Here is a 15,904-nt window from a genome sequence, read left to right as displayed (position 1 = left end):
TAGAGGGAGACCAAGAGATGAATACACTAAGCAGATTCAGAAGGATGTAGGCTGCAGTAGGTACTGGGAGATGAAGAAGCTTGCACAGGACTGAGTAGCGTGGAGAGCTGCATCAAACCAGTCTCAGGACTGAAGACCACTACAACAACAACAACAACATTACACCGGAAATTTAAAGTTTTTTCAAATATCAAAACGTTTTCCAAGGCACATGTTCACGTAACTACAATCATATATTTTATCCTAATTTAAAGCGTTACGTTGAAGAAATTGTTGTTAGTGCTGTATTTAATCGTCTATCTGTTACATTATCTGATGGAAACTAACACAAATTTCCATTTTCAACAGAGAAATAAAATTGTTAAGACATTAAAAAACTCCCAAGGTAACATCCTCAATTGTCAAAACGATCTTGATGAAATTTGGTGAATATGTAGTGGGGCCAAAATAATGTAATACGCATTTTTGTTTATGCCCAATTTCACTTTTAAGGGGTAAAACTTATCCGAAAGGGTAATTTGTCATATTGGATATAAAAAATGTTTCTGACATAAAAATTAATATGCAGTTAACATTCATTTAAACAGCATAATCGAATTTTGTAATAGTTTGAAATTTTGCAGAATACCCCACCAACATTAATTTTGAAAATTGGAAACCTTTGTTACAACATAAATTAAGAAGCTTTCATGTTACATACACCCTTGTGTATTAAATCTGGGTTCTGAAATACCATTTTTGGAAAATAAACTGTACACCATTTGTTTGCAGAGTATTCTCAACATACATAGTTGAAATATCTGAAGATTCATTATTATTCTAATTATTTATTTTACTTATATTGGTTTTACGTATTGTTATTTTACCTTTTACATTCAATTTTGTTATTTTAGTTTACCGTTTCAAATACGTATATTTCGTTAATTGAAAGTAACAAGTAACTCATTATTATGATATAAATTCATTACAATAATGATTATATGTAAATAAATGCTTAAAACGTAACTTATTACACCATACACCTAAAGCGAACGAAATTTCTTCACGTAAAATGCAAGACAGAGAAAACAATATAAAACAAAATTCAGTAGGATTTCAAATTGTCGTGGGTGACCCTTTAAATATCCTGACCTGTATCAGGTATATTTCAGTACTTTGGTAATCCGTGGCGAAAAGAATTTATTATGTACTAGTGACTGCAGCTCGGTTATATTGTTTCTGAAGTGGAGACTGACAACATAATAGTTTGACAGAACTATATCTGAAAAACTTCTAACAAAGTTCTTCCGACATCGAAACCGTATACATCTCACGACTGTACCCGAGTCGTCGGGCGCTTTGAGATCATCAGATGAACAAGATCCTCCTCCTCGGATATGATGGACAAAACCTTTTTCTCGCTCTGACCACCTGCTTCACAATAGTTGTACACTTGTAAGTAGGCTGTTTATGTTTTCTTATCGGCAACGTTACGTAGCGCTCTGTACGAAAATCACTGGCTGTGCTGTGTGCAGTCTGTGGCTAGTTTGCATTGTTGTCTGCCATTGTAGTGTTTGGCAGCGGCAGCTGGATGTGAACAGCGCGTAGCGTTGCGCAGTTGGAGGTGAGCCGCCAGCAGTGGTGGATGTGGGGAGAGAAATGGCGGAGGTTTGATATTTGTAAAAATGGATGTCATGAACTGCTGTATACATTATGACTGTTAACGTAAATACATCGTTTGTTCTCTATTAAAATCTTTCATTTGCTAACTATGCCTACTAGTAGTTAGTGCCTTCCGTAGTTTGAATCTTTTATTTAGCTGGCAGTAGTGGCGCTCGCTGTATTGCTGTAGTTCGAGTAACGGAGATTTTTGGTGAGGTAAGTGATTTGTGAAAGGTATAGATTAATGTTAGTCAGGGCCATTCTTTTGTAGGGATTTTTGATAGTCAGATTGCGTTGCGCTAAAAATATTGTGTGTCAGTTTAAGCACAGTCATGTATATATTGTTCAAAGGGGACGTTTCACACTGTTGGTGAGTTTGGAACGAAAATTCGAGAATTTCTTTTCGAAGCCCTGAATGACCTTGTGACAGCATCGAGATCTGGTAAACATACGTCTGACCAGGTCAAAAGATATTTGAACGATGTTTTCTTTCCCAGTGAGTGAGAAAACTGAGTATTATTGTCAGATTCTTGAGGCTGTCAGTTCTATTGCCACCAGTAAGCATCTCGCATAAGAATCGCACAGACAAGATTAGATAAATTATGGCTTGTACGAAGGCATATCCATAGTCGTTTTTCCCTCGCTGCATTTTCGAGTGAAAATGGGAAGGGAACTAACAGTGATACAAAACATACTCCGCCATGCAGCGCATGGTAGCTTGCGGATTATGTATGCAGATGTAGATGTAGATGTAGATGAGAGTGTGTGCGGTGGTGGCAGGATGGCGAGCCCGGTGGTGATGGCGCCGCCCGCCGAGACGCAGCCGCTGTGGGGGTGTGCGGGGGTGGCGACCCGCCGGCCGCTGGCGGAGGCGCGCGAGCGCAGGCCCGCGGGAAGGCCCGTGCAGGACATCGCCAAGGCGGGCTGCCTGCTGGCCGCGCCGCCGCTGCCCGTGCACTTCCAGGACGAGGAGGACATGCGGCGCGTCTACGCCCTCATCTACGACGTCTTCCGCTGTAAGTCGCTGCACAGCGATTCTTGCCCGCACAGGTTTCGTACACTCACCTGCGGTCTAGCAGTAAGTACAGGGTGGCAATTACTGAACTATATGAAAGAAACGTAAATTAGTTACAAACTACGGCGTGCACACACTTTATTCAACATGTAAACGTCACTACAGATATTCGGCTACGTTATGACATGGTCGATATGCCTGCCATCATTGGCGATGTTGTGGTGCAGACGAATAGCGAAATTCCGCATGACCCGCAGAAGTGTCGCAACATCGATGTTGTCGATGACCTCCTGAATGGCTGTTTTCAACTCAGCAATGGCTTTGGGGTTATCGCTGTACACATATCTTTAATATAGACCCACAAAAAGGAGTCGCATGTTTTCAGATCATGAGAATATGGCAACCAATCGAGAACCATGCCAGTGGTGGCTACCCCAGACCCAAAATGCGGTCCATAAAGTGCTCCTCCAGGACATCAAACACTCTCCTGCTTCGATGGGGTTGAGTTCCGTCTTGCATGAACCACATCTTTTCGAAATCAGGGTCACTTTGGATAATGGGGATGAAATAATCTTCCAAAACCTTCACGTGTCGTTCGGTAGTCACCGTGCCATCAACGAATGTCGCACCGATTATTCTCTGATTGGATATTGCACACCGCACAGCCACCCGTTGAGGGTGAAGAGACTTCTCCATCGCGAAATGCGGATTCTCTGTCCCCAAAATGCGCCAATTTTGCTTATTGACAAAACCTATCGAGATGAAAGTAGACTTCTTCGCTAAACCAAACTAAGCATGCGCACATTAATTCCCATCATGCCCCGCGGCCAACCGTGCAGTTTGCACGTCCTAACGCAAACCGTTCAGAAGATTTTATTTCATATAGTTCAATAATTGTCACCCTGTGTATATGTGTAAGGTGTCTAACTCTTTTCAAAAATCCGTTTTACAAGTGCTAGGTAAATCTATAGGGGGCGATTAAACAAGTTTTCGTTCGAAGGCCGTACAGTCCAGACCCAGTACGCCAACCAGTCAAAATCACCATGACCATTGAGGCAATCACATCACCCACGCTCCAGGTCCAAGATACCCATTTGGGAAAACACCAAATCCTGCTGCGTGATGAACTCCTTAAATGCCTGCTGCACATCCTCCTCCGACAGGAATCGTCGGCCTTTCTTTAAGGGACCGAAGATGTAATAATCGCTCGGGGAGAGAACAGGAATAAAGGGGAGATGCTAGTGTGTCCTTCACTTGAGTTAGCGTAACTTCAGCGTTTCGACATTTGCGGTACGGGGACGTGCGTTATAAGTTACCATTTTGGAACTTTTCCCCAACGTTTCCCCTCAATAACACGGCGTAATTACACATTTTTCATTCATCGATCGGTATCTACCGTTATTTGTCCTTCGACAGGCATGAAAAGAATAACAGCACGTTGGTCTTGTTTTCACGCATTTGGTAAAACGTCGCCGTAGATCACCTTTCCGCTTGTACCATAAGCGCGTCGCTAATACATGAATGCCACACTAGTCCCTTGCCTACATGTCGGTGCTAATAAACTACTGGCCATTAAAATTGCTACACCACGAAGATGATGTGCTACAGACGTGAAATTTAACCGACAGGAAGAAGATGCTGTGAAATGCAAATGATTAGCTTTTCAGATCATTCACACAAGATTGGCGCCGGTGGCGACACCTACAACGTGCTCACTTGAGGAAAGTTTCAAACCGATTTCTCATACACAAACAGCAGTTGACCGGCGTTGCCTGGTGAAACGTTGTTGCGATGGCTCGTGTAAGGAGGAGAATTGCGTACCATCACGTTTCCGACTTTGATAAAGGTGGGATTGTAGCCTATCGCGATTGCGGTTTATCGTATCGCGACTTTGCTGCTCGCGTTGGTCGAGATCCAATGACTGTTAGCAGAATATGGAATCGGTGGGTTCAGGAGGGTAATACGGAATGCCGTGCTGGATCCCAACGGCCTCGTATCACTAGCAGTCGAGATGACAGGCATCTTATCCGCATGGCTGTAACGGATCGTGCAGTCACGTCTCGATCCCTGAGTCAACAGATGGGGACGTTTGCAAGACAACAACAATTTGCACGAACAGTTCGACGACGTTTGCAGCAGCATGGACTATCAGCTCGGAGACCATGTCTGCGTTTACCCTTGACGCTGCATCACAGACAGGAGCACCTGCGATGGTGTACTCAACGACGAACCTGGTTGCACGAAAGGCAAAACGTCATTTTTTCGGATGAATCCAGGTTCTGTTTACAGCATCGTGATGGTCGCATCCGTGTTTGGCGACATCGCGGTGAACGCACATTGGAAGCGTGTATTCGTCATCGCCATACTGGCGTATCACTCGGCGTGATGGTATGGGGTGCCATTGGTTACACGTCTCGGTTACTTCTTGTTCGCATTGACGGCACTTTGAACAGTGGACGTTACATTTCATATGTGTTACGATCCGTGGCTCTATCCTTCATTCGATCCCTGCGAAATCCTACATTTCAGCAGGATAATGCACGACCGCATGTTGCAGGTCCTGTACGGGCCTTTCTGGATACAGAAAATGTTCGACTGCTGCCCTTGCAAGCACATATTCCAGATCTCTCACCAATTGAAAACGTCTGGTCAATGGTGGCCGAGCAACAGGCGTATCAAGGCCGTTATTACGGCCAGAAGTGGTTGTTCTGGGTACTGATTTCTTAGGATCTATGCACCCAAATTGCGTGAACATGTAATCACATGTCAGTTCTAGTATAATATATTTGTCCAATGAATACCGGATTATCACCTGTATTTCTTCTTCGTGTCAATTTTAATGGCCAGTAGTGTAGTTCAATATTTGTCACCCTGTGTATTTGTGAAAGGTGTCTACTCTTTTCAAAAATCCGTTTTACAAGTGCTAAGTGAACCTATAGGGGGCGATCAAACAAGTTTTCGTTCGTAGGCCGTACAGTCCAGACCCGGTATGCCAGTCAATCAAAATCGCCATGAGCACTGAGGCAGTCACCTCACCCTCGCTCCAGGTCTAAAATACCCATTTGGTAAAACGATTCCTGCTGCGTGATGAAGTCAGTAAATGCTTGCTGCACATCCTCGTTCGACAGGAATCGTCGGCCCCCTTTTTTTAAGGGACAGAAGGTGTGATAATCGCCAGGAGAGAGAACAGGACTAAAGGGCAGCTGCTGGAGTGTCCTTCACTTGAGTTAGCGTAACTTCTGCGTTACGACATTTGCGATATGGGGGCGTGCGTTATAACGAGTTGCCCTTTTGGCAGTTTTGCCCGACGTTTCGCCTCAATAGCAGAGCGTATTTACACATTTTTCATTCATCGATGGGTGTCTACTGGGTCATTCCACACCAAGTGGTCTAAAACTGAAAAAAGTTCCCACCATCATGGTCTCCAATTTTCGTCAAATTTTAACTGTAGCTTTAGTCAAGTGTTGAAGTAAGTTTCCCAAGATTTCAGGCCTCTAGCTGCAATAGCTGCTGATCTAGACCCCCTTGTCTGAAGTGTACTTAGTCCGTGTGCATGCAACATTAAAAAAATGTCATATTTGGAGTCTAATAAAATCGAAACTAATTCATAAGAATGGTTAGTAAGATGCGACCCTGTACAGTTTTTTTTGCTGATTCCAACGAAATTATGTATAACATTACTCATGCAAACCCCGGTCAAATAACTCGACTCAAAGTATACTTCAAAATTTGTCGTGACACAACGCGACAAATTTTGACCAATATTAAGACTGCAATGATTTCCTTGCAGTTGAAGATATGGACTTGAACTTTTGGCCAAGCTTCATGCTTGTGCTAGACATAATGCAGCCGGATTTGCAATGATCCAGGCCATATGGTCGCCCTGCAGTATCTCTTCAAATTAGGCAGTGTCAGCACAAACGGTAAAATTTACCAAAGTTTCAAGCCAATTACTAAAAAATAGTTGGCCTGAATCTGCTTGTGAATAGTATCACCTAAAAGAGAAACTCTTGCTCTACAAGACTGACATTTGTTTTTTTTGCAACGCGACCATTAAGTACTCATTAACTCACATCAAAGTTGTTATATTTTGTATGCGCGATGCACTAATTTTTCTTCATTTCTAGGAATTTGAATCTTAATAGTCGCTTAGAATTACTGATATAATTGGATATTTCATTTGTGTTTTATTCAGTGATTGGCCAGTGAGAGATGTCAGAAGTTAATGAAGAAGAAGAATCGTTGGCCCCCTGTTCAATTGGAAAAGATGCTGCTGCATCAAAGTGCCATGTTATCTTCTATGCTAAGAAGACTGGATTCAAAGCGTTTAGTGATTTCACAGAATGTGACCAGAAATTGCTTGTTTCGCGTTCAGAAGCCAAACTTGACGAAAATTCCATCATTTGCTTCCACCATGAAGCCCTCTTCCTACATGAATATCAAGCGATGCAAAAGAAATGTTGCAATCCATTCAAGAAGAGGAATCACAATGTAAAAGCTGGACTTAGACTGCTTGATAATGAAACAGCTGCCAAACTTTGCCTGTTAAAGAAAAAAGAAGTGATTGATATAAAACCTGGTCAGAAGCTTTGCCCTCGCTGCATGTCGGCACTGAACCAAAAGCTAGAAGATTCATCATCACTATCAACCCAATCTGAACAAGATTTCACAACGGATGAAACTGAACCAGCCATCAACAAAAGTTTATCATTTATTGGTGCTTCACCATTGAAAAGAAGACAACTAAGTAAAAGAGATAAGCAAAGCTATGCAAAAAGAAAGATCTTGGATGCACAAAGTTTAATTGGGAATCAAATTGCTGCTGCTGTAGGAATCAATTACGATGAACAGCCAAGTTCAAGTAAAAGTCGCCCATGCAATAATTGTGCAGATCTTGATAATCTTATAGAAGAGTTGAAAGAAAAATGTAAAGTGTCAAATCGTAGGACAAAAGTTCAAATATTGACCTTGGTTCCAAGAAGCTGGACAATTAAAGATACGACAACAGCATTTAATGTATCAGAAAGAATGGTAAAGCAAGCGAGAAAACTGAAGAATGAGCAAGGTGTTCTAGCTTTTCCAGCAAATCGGCAAGGAAGGAAGCTTTCAGATGAAGTTGTCCAGAAAGTACATGACTTTTTTCAAGATGACGAATTCAGCAGACTTTGTCCAGGGAAGAAAGACTGTGTGCCTGTGAGAATTTCAGGAACAAAGGTGTACAAGCAAAAGCGGTTGTTGCTTTGCAATTTGAAGGAAATGTACGTGTCTTATCAGAAGCAAAATGGACCAGAAATTGGCTTCTCAAAGTTTTGCGAGCTTAGACCAAAATGGTGTGTTACAGTTGGCTCTGCTGGAATGCACTCAGTTTGTGTCTGTACAATACACCAAAATGTCAAGCTTATGCTCACTGGTGCATCAATCAATGAAGACTACAAGGAAATTCTTAGCAAAGCTGTTTGCAGCTTGGAAAACAAGGATTGTATGCTTCATCGTTGTGAAAACTGCCCTGGTCCAGAAGGTGTAGAAGCAGTTATTGCAACATATTTTGAAGATAATGACCCTGAAGAACTGATTGAGTACAAACAATGGATTCATACCGACAGGGATACTTTAGAAACAAAGCAGCTTTCAACAGAAGAGTATGTTGAAGATATTGCAGCAAAAATTTGGAACCTGTCTTGTCATCACTACATTGCCAAGCATCAAAGCCAGCACCTGAAAGCTCTCAAAACTGATTTGAAAGAAGGCGAATTCATAATACTAATGGATTTTGCTGAAAACTATTCATTTATTGTTCAAGATGCAGTGCAAGGCTTTCACTGGGAAAACAGTCAAGCAACAGTTCATCCATTTGTAGTCTACTACTGTGAAAACGAAGAGGTGCAATGTGTGAATCTTTGTGTTATTAGTGACTGCCTTCGACACGATACGATTACTGTCCATGTTTACATTGGAAAAGTAATCAATTACCTGAAGATGCAATTTTCCAAAATAAGCCACATCCACTACTTCAGTGATGGTTCAGCTGCACAATATAAGAATTTCAAGAATTTTCTCAACTTATGCTATCACAAAGAAGATTTTGAAATAACAGCAGAATGGAATTTCTTTGGAACAAGCCATGGAAAGTCGCCTTGTGATGGCATTGGAGGCACAACAAAACGGTTGGCAGCAAGAGCAAGTTTGCAACGTCCATATGAAAACCAGATTCTAACACCCAAAGATCTTTTCAACTTCTGCAATGATAATATCAATGGAATCAAATTCTTTTTCATCAGCAAAGAGGAAGTTGAAGAAGAAAAAGCTTCTCAAGAAGAAAGATTCCTGCAAGGGCACACTCTAGCTGGCACAAGAGAAAACCACCATTTTTTGCCCATTGATATGACGACAATTAAGGTCAGTAGAGTTTCAAATGATGCGACATCTTTTTTGGCCAAAATTAGTGCTGCTGAAGTAGTAGTTCAAGTCATGGATCTTCAGCCTGGGCAGTATGTTGCTTGCATTTATGAAAAGAAATGGTGGATTGGAAACATCGTTGAAATCTCAGTCGAACAGAAAGATGCTTTCATAAGCTTTATGCATCCTCATGGTCCTGCAAGTTCATTTTATTGGCCCTTAAGACGTGATACTTGCTGGATTCCAGAACAACTTATCATTGGTGTTATTCCAGCTCCATCAGTGACATCATCTGGTCGGCAATACAGTTTTCCTGAAAGCATTCTCTTGCAAATCAACGATGCTTCCAGAATGATGAAGTAACTGAGGAAGACAGGCTTGGGAACCTGCATAAAGAAACCCACAATCAGGCTTGGGATCCTGTGGTAAAGACACCCTGTAATCAGGCTTGGGAACCTGCAGTAAAGATACCCACCCGTGGCTGTTACTGCATGGCTATCGGGCGTGGCCCCTATGGCGATGGGGATGCTGGTTTTATTGTGATAACCAGTAATGGCTCAGCCATCATGGACCAACGCAGGGCACTGCGCACACAAAATATAAGATACTTTGACCTGAGTAAATAAGCACTTAATGGAAGCGTTGCAAAAGAAAAATATATCCATCTTGTAGAGCAAGAGTTTCTCTTTCAGATGATACTATTCACAATTAAATCCAGGCTGACTATTTTGTAGTAATGGGCTTTGAACTTTGGTAAATAAAGCCATTTGCGCTGACACTGCCAAATTTGAAGAGATTTTGCAAGGCGACTATAAACCCTGGGTAGTTGGAAATCCAGCTGTATTATGTCCAGCACAAAGATAAGACTTGGTAAAAAGTTCAAGTCCATATCTTTATCTGCAAGGAAATTATTGCAGTCTGAATATTGGTCAAAATTTGTCGCATTAAGTCACGACAGAATTAGGGGTACACTTTGAGTCGACTTGTTTGACCGGATTTTGCATCAGTAATCTTATAATTAATTTCGTTTGAATCAGCACAAAAAACTGTACAGGGTCTCATCTTACTAACCATTCTTATGAATTGGTTTCAATTTTATGAGACCCCAAAAATGGCATTTTGTCTGATGTCGCGCGCATGCGAACTTACTACCCTTCAGACAAGGGGGTGTAGATCAGCAAGTATTGCAGCTAGAGGCTTGAAATCTTGAGAAACTTAATTTAGCACTTGACTAGTGCTACAGATAAAATTTGAAGAAAATTGGAGACATGATGGTGGGAAGGTTTAGACCACTTGGCATGGAATGACCCTACTGTTATTTGTCCTTCGACAGGCAAGAGAAGGATACCGGCACGTAGGTCTTGTATTCACGCATTTGGTAATACGTCGCCATAGTTCACCTTTCCGCTTGTAGCGTAAGCACGTCGCTAATACACGAATGCCACACTAATTCCTTGCCTATATGTCGGTGCTAATATAACCGCATCGGCGTCGCGCTACGTTGCATGTACGCTGAGCCTCACCTTCAAACGAAAACATCTAGATCGCCCCTTGATTTTGCCGTGATAAGAACAAACTGTCTTATGAAGAAACCAGTAATTACCTATGTAAATACAGGGTGACACACAAAAACGGGAACATTTCCACAATCCAATAAAACTCGAAGTGATGAAGGAAAGAAATTGCATTCGTAGTATTTGAAACTGTTGTGACTTACAATTCGCAATTTTTCACAAACACAACTTTTACTGATGTAAGTTCACAAGGTTGATAACTAAATAACACACGAAAGGTAACAATAACAATGCCAGGAAAAGTCTCCTAATTGAGGCAAACAAAATTTCACTTCTAATTTTCCACAAAGGTTCGTGGTAACACACACACACACACACACACACACACACACTAGTAACAGTCCAATTTTGAGACCAAGACGTAATCTTCAACGGTCGAGGTACACGAGGTCGGCATCCAGAGTGAACTGAACTTCAGGGCTGGTTCTAGTCCCTAAATAGCTGTCTCCTGCCAATCAGGTTTTGGCATAGTGATACTTCCTGCAGGCCGTGCCTCGAGCTCTCCCTGCAGGAAGTAGTGCTCGGAATGTCTGTTTCCATTATCTTGTATGTGAATAGCTAGTGTTTACCATTGTTCTTTTGGTACGCCTTGGACATAGACAACCTCGTCCTCTGTGGTGTAATATGGGTTGCCGGCCCTCAGGGGCTACTCTGGCTCCATATAACAGAAACCTTATAACTTTGCCATTTACGAAACAATGATGACATTTATCATTTTTGAAAAATTACGTCTTGTAAACGGCGTCCTGTACGAATACATTCGTGAACTCTGCTGTTGAGATTCCTCAATGGCCGGTGCAACATCTCAGCTGGAGTACTGTGAATTGAGTCCAGAATTCTCTGTTTTAACTCATCCAGGGTTCTTGATCATGTCGTGTAGACTTTCCTCTTGAGGTAGGCCCACAAGAAAAAATCACAAACGGATAAAACTGGCGATCTAGGGGGGCCAGGGAATGTTATCGAATCGTGAGATCACGCGGTTGTCAAACAGTTCTCGCACATATGCCACTGATTGACGTGCAGTGTGTGATGTCGCTCCCTCCTGTTGAAACCAGGCTTCTTGAACGTCTGGAAAGTTGTTCAGTGCAGGTGTAACGAAAGTTCGTAACATCTCCACGTAACGATCGGCATTGACAGTTATTGTTTTTCCTTGTTCATTTGCGAAAAAATACGGTCCTATAACCCCATGTGATGAAACACCATAATGTCACTTTACTAGCGTGTAAAAGGCTTTCATAAACGTAATTAGGATTTGTGTTTGCCCTGTAACGGTAGTTCAGTTTAGTCACATAACCTATGAGATGAAAATGTGCACCTGACATCCACAACTTGTATAGAAATTCATCGCCATTGTTTATTTTTGTTATCATTTGTTGACAGAATCCCAATCGTAACCGGCAATCGTTGTCCTTCAACGGATGAAATTTTAAATCAAGATGAATAATTCTGTGAACACTCCCCCGGGACATTCCAACCACTGCTACTTGCTTACAAACTGAATGCCGTGGGCTCTGTAAGACAGACTCGCTTACAACATCAATGGTCCCTGGAGAACACCACTATGTTTCTTCTTGGTTTCTTCTTGAGGGCGGATCCAGTCTCTTCAAAGTTATTAATACATTTTATCACGTGTTTCCACGGAACGGCATCATGACGTCCTAAATTACAAAAACGTCGAAACTCCCTCTGCGCCGCTACCAAACTATCTAGGATTTCGTTACTGTTCACTTCCGGTTTTAACCAACTTTCCGTTCCTAATACTATATGCGCACTATTTCCTTCAATAAGAGATACTAATTCAGGAACCTTGCCCTGGATACTCCTGCAGTTTACCAATATTACGTTAACTTTTCCTGTTTTTGGTCTCTGAGGACGGACGTTCTTTATCAACGATGATAATGTCCTCTCTGGTAAGCCGTCAGGTATTTTATCGTTTCGCCCAAGGGGGGGTCCCTCTAACTTAAAAAACCCCCGTGTGCACGCCACACGTACTCTGCTACCCTAGTCTCTGCTTCCGGTGTGTAGTGCACGCCTGACCTGTCTAGGGGGGCCCTACAGTTCTCCACCCAATAACGGAGGTCGATGAATTTGCAACCATTATAGTCGCAGAGTCGTCTGAGCCTCTGGTTTAGACCCTCCACACGGCTCCAAACCACAGGACCGCGATCGACTCTGGGCACTATGCTGCAGATATTAAGCTCAGCTTGCACTCTGCGTGCGATGCTGGTTGTCTTCACCAAATCAGCCAGCCGCCGGAAGGAACCAAGGATGGCCTCAGAACCCAAGCGGCAGGCGTCATTCGTTCCGACATGTGCTACTATCTGCAGCCGGTCACACCCAGTGCGTTCAATAGCTGCCGGAAGGGACTCCTCCACATTACGGCAAGCACACCGAGTGCACACTGGCATTCTTCCCCGACCTACCCGCTATTTTCCTGAGGGGCTCCATAACCCGCCTAACGTTGGAGCTCCCTATAACTAATAGGCCCGCCCTCTGTGACTGTCGGGACCTTGCCGGAGAATCGGCCACTGGCCCAACAGGCGAGGCATCCTGTGGTGGCTCGGAAACGATGTCATCACCACTAGGAAGCACCCCGTACCTGTTGGAAAGGGGTAAGGCAGCTGCCACGCGGCCAGATCCCACCTTCGCCTTTCGGCCAGGCACGCGCGAGCCCACCACTGTCCGCCATTCACCCTGGAGTGATGGCTGACCGGTAAGATGCTCACTGCCGGAAGACGCAGCGACATCAGGGGTTCCATGTGACTCCAAGGCCACCGAAGTAGGCATAGGTCTCACCACAGTTGCCCCAACGCCACTACGAGCCGACGCCTGCGCCTCGAGCTCGATGAGCCTAACAGACAAAGCCTCCACCTGCCCCCGAAGAGTGGCCAATTCTCCTTGCGTCCGCTCACAACAACCACAGTCCCTACACATGACTATGTTTACCCTACTCTATACGATGACAAATTCCCAAGATAACTACTTGACTCCATTCCTCCCCCCCCCCCCCGGAGTCCTTTCTCTTTGCCCTCCACTGTCTTCCCCACTCCTTTCTCATGTCTGCCCTACTTCTCCCCTTTTCTCTGTCCTCTCTATCCTTTCCCCCACCCCCCTCATCTGTCCAGGTCCCCCCCCCCCCATACACATATGCCTTAGTACTCTATAGTGCATTGTTTTCCGTGAGTGTTCAGTGCTGTGTATCCCCTTTTTGAAGTGGAACAGAAACCAGACTGTCGCCATGTTTTTTCATTGTGCGTGTCTATTTCCTAAGTGTTTTTAATCATCATCACTAGCCCCCTTTCTCTCTTATGTTTTCTTCACAACTTTTTTGCGATGTACGAGTTTTAAATAGTCACCATTTTTTCACCTTTTTTATTGATCTCCTTATTATGTTCTTTAACTTTATCTGTAGGCTGCAGAGCGGCGTTTTACGATCCTGCCATCGATGCTACAATCGAAGTACAATAAAGGAAAAAACTGGAATAGCGTGTTTACTAGCAGCAGCACTGACAAACTTACCTTTAACTGGGTAATTAGGTGTAACTGCAAGCACTAAGCGGGAATATATACAATTATAAAATTCGATGTGCTCTACATGTTTGTATATATGTATGTATTTCTCACATCCCCTAAACCACTGGACTGATTTCAACCAACCTTGGTACATACAGGGTATTACAAAAAGGTACGGTCAAACTTTCAGGAAACATTCCTCACACACAAAAAAAGAAAATATGTTATGTGGACATGTGTCCGGAAACGCTTACTTTCCATGTTAGAGCTCATTTTATTACTTCTCTTCAAATCACATTAATCATGGAATGGAAACACACAGCAACAGAACGTACCAGCGTGACTTCAAACACTTTGTTACAGGAAATATTCAAAATGTCCTCCGTCAGCGAGGATACATGCATCCACCCCCCGTCGCATGGAATCCCTGATGCGCTGATGCAGCCCTGGAGAATGGCGTATTGTATCACAGCCGTCCACAATACGAGCACGAAGAGTCAAACATTTGGTACCGGGGTTGTGTAGACAAGAGCTTTCAAGTGCCCCCATAAATGAAAGTCAAGAGGGTTGAGGTCAGGAGAGCGTGGAGGCCATGGAATTGGTCCGCCTCTACCAAACCATCGGTCACCGAATCTGTTGTTGAGAAGCGTACGAACACTTCGACTGAAATGTGCAGGAGCTCCATCGTGCATGAACCACATGTTGTGTCGTACTTGTAAAGGCACATGTTCTAGCAGCACAGGTAGAGTATACCGTATGAAATCATGATAACGTGCTCCATTGAGCGTAGCTGGAAGAACATGGGGCCCAATCAAGACATCACCAACAATGCCTGCCCAAACGTTCACAGAAAATCTGTGTTGATGACGTGATTGCACAATTGCGTGCGGATTCTCGTCAGCCCACACACGTTGATTGTGAAAATTTACAATTTGATCACGTTGGAATGAAGCCTCATCCGTAAAGAGAACATTTGCGCTGAAATGAGGATTGACACATTGTTGGATGAACCAATCGCAGAAGTGTACCCGTGGAGGCCAATCAGCTGCTGATAGTGCCTGCACACGCTGTGCATGGTGCGGAAACAACTGGTTCTCCCGTAGCACTCTCCATACAGTGACGTAGGCAACGTTAACTTGTACAGCAGCAACTTCTCTGACGCTGACATTAGGGTTATCGTCAGCTGCACGAAGAATTGCCTCGTCCATTGCAGGTGTCCTCGTCGGGCTATTGCCCCGTGCTAATCCATACATCAAATGGGCATCTGCCAACACCGCATTTGTAAACATTGCACTGACTGCAAAACCACGTTCGTGATGAACACTAACCTGTTGATGCTACGTACTGGTGTGCTTGATGCTAGTACTGTAGAGCAATGAGTTGCATGTCCACACAAGCACCGAGGTCAACATTACCTTCCTCCTTCAATTGGTCCAACTGGCGGTGAACCGAGGAAGTAGAGTACATACTGACGAAACTAAAATGAGCTCTAACATGGAAATTAAGCGTTTCCGGACACATGTCCACATAACATCCTTTCTTTATTTGTGTGAGGAATGTTTCCTGAAAGTTTGGTCGTACCTTTTTGTAACACCCTGTATATTCAGTATTTGCGAACGAGAGCTCTTAGTGACTTGCAACAAACTTTACGTATAATTTCAGACCTTGAAAAAGCTTTTTCTCGCTGACCACCACTCACAAAATGACGGAAAAAAAGTGTATCGCTTAATGTATTTTCGCTATTTATCCAGTAAAACTACCGCGT

The 15,904-nt window shown here is 43.4% G+C and overlaps 1 protein-coding gene across 1 annotated transcript in view; it reads left to right on the top strand.

Annotated features, from left to right (window-relative positions):
* The first annotated feature begins 2,422 nt into the window (after positions 1–2,422).
* Positions 2,423–15,904, top strand: part of LOC126095474 (putative methyltransferase NSUN7) — a 165,775-nt gene continuing 152,293 nt past the window's right edge. Inside the window, exon 1 of the mRNA XM_049910263.1 lies at positions 2,423–2,657. Coding sequence (XP_049766220.1) covers positions 2,423–2,657 — 235 coding nt within the window. The remainder of the gene's footprint in view (positions 2,658–15,904) is intronic.

This window comes from Schistocerca cancellata, chromosome 8 (genome assembly GCF_023864275.1).
Source record: "Schistocerca cancellata isolate TAMUIC-IGC-003103 chromosome 8, iqSchCanc2.1, whole genome shotgun sequence".
In the NCBI taxonomy this organism is placed as follows: domain Eukaryota; kingdom Metazoa; phylum Arthropoda; class Insecta; order Orthoptera; family Acrididae; genus Schistocerca; species Schistocerca cancellata.
Note: the sequence above shows the minus strand (reverse complement) of the source record. Positions and strands in the feature narration are given on the sequence as shown.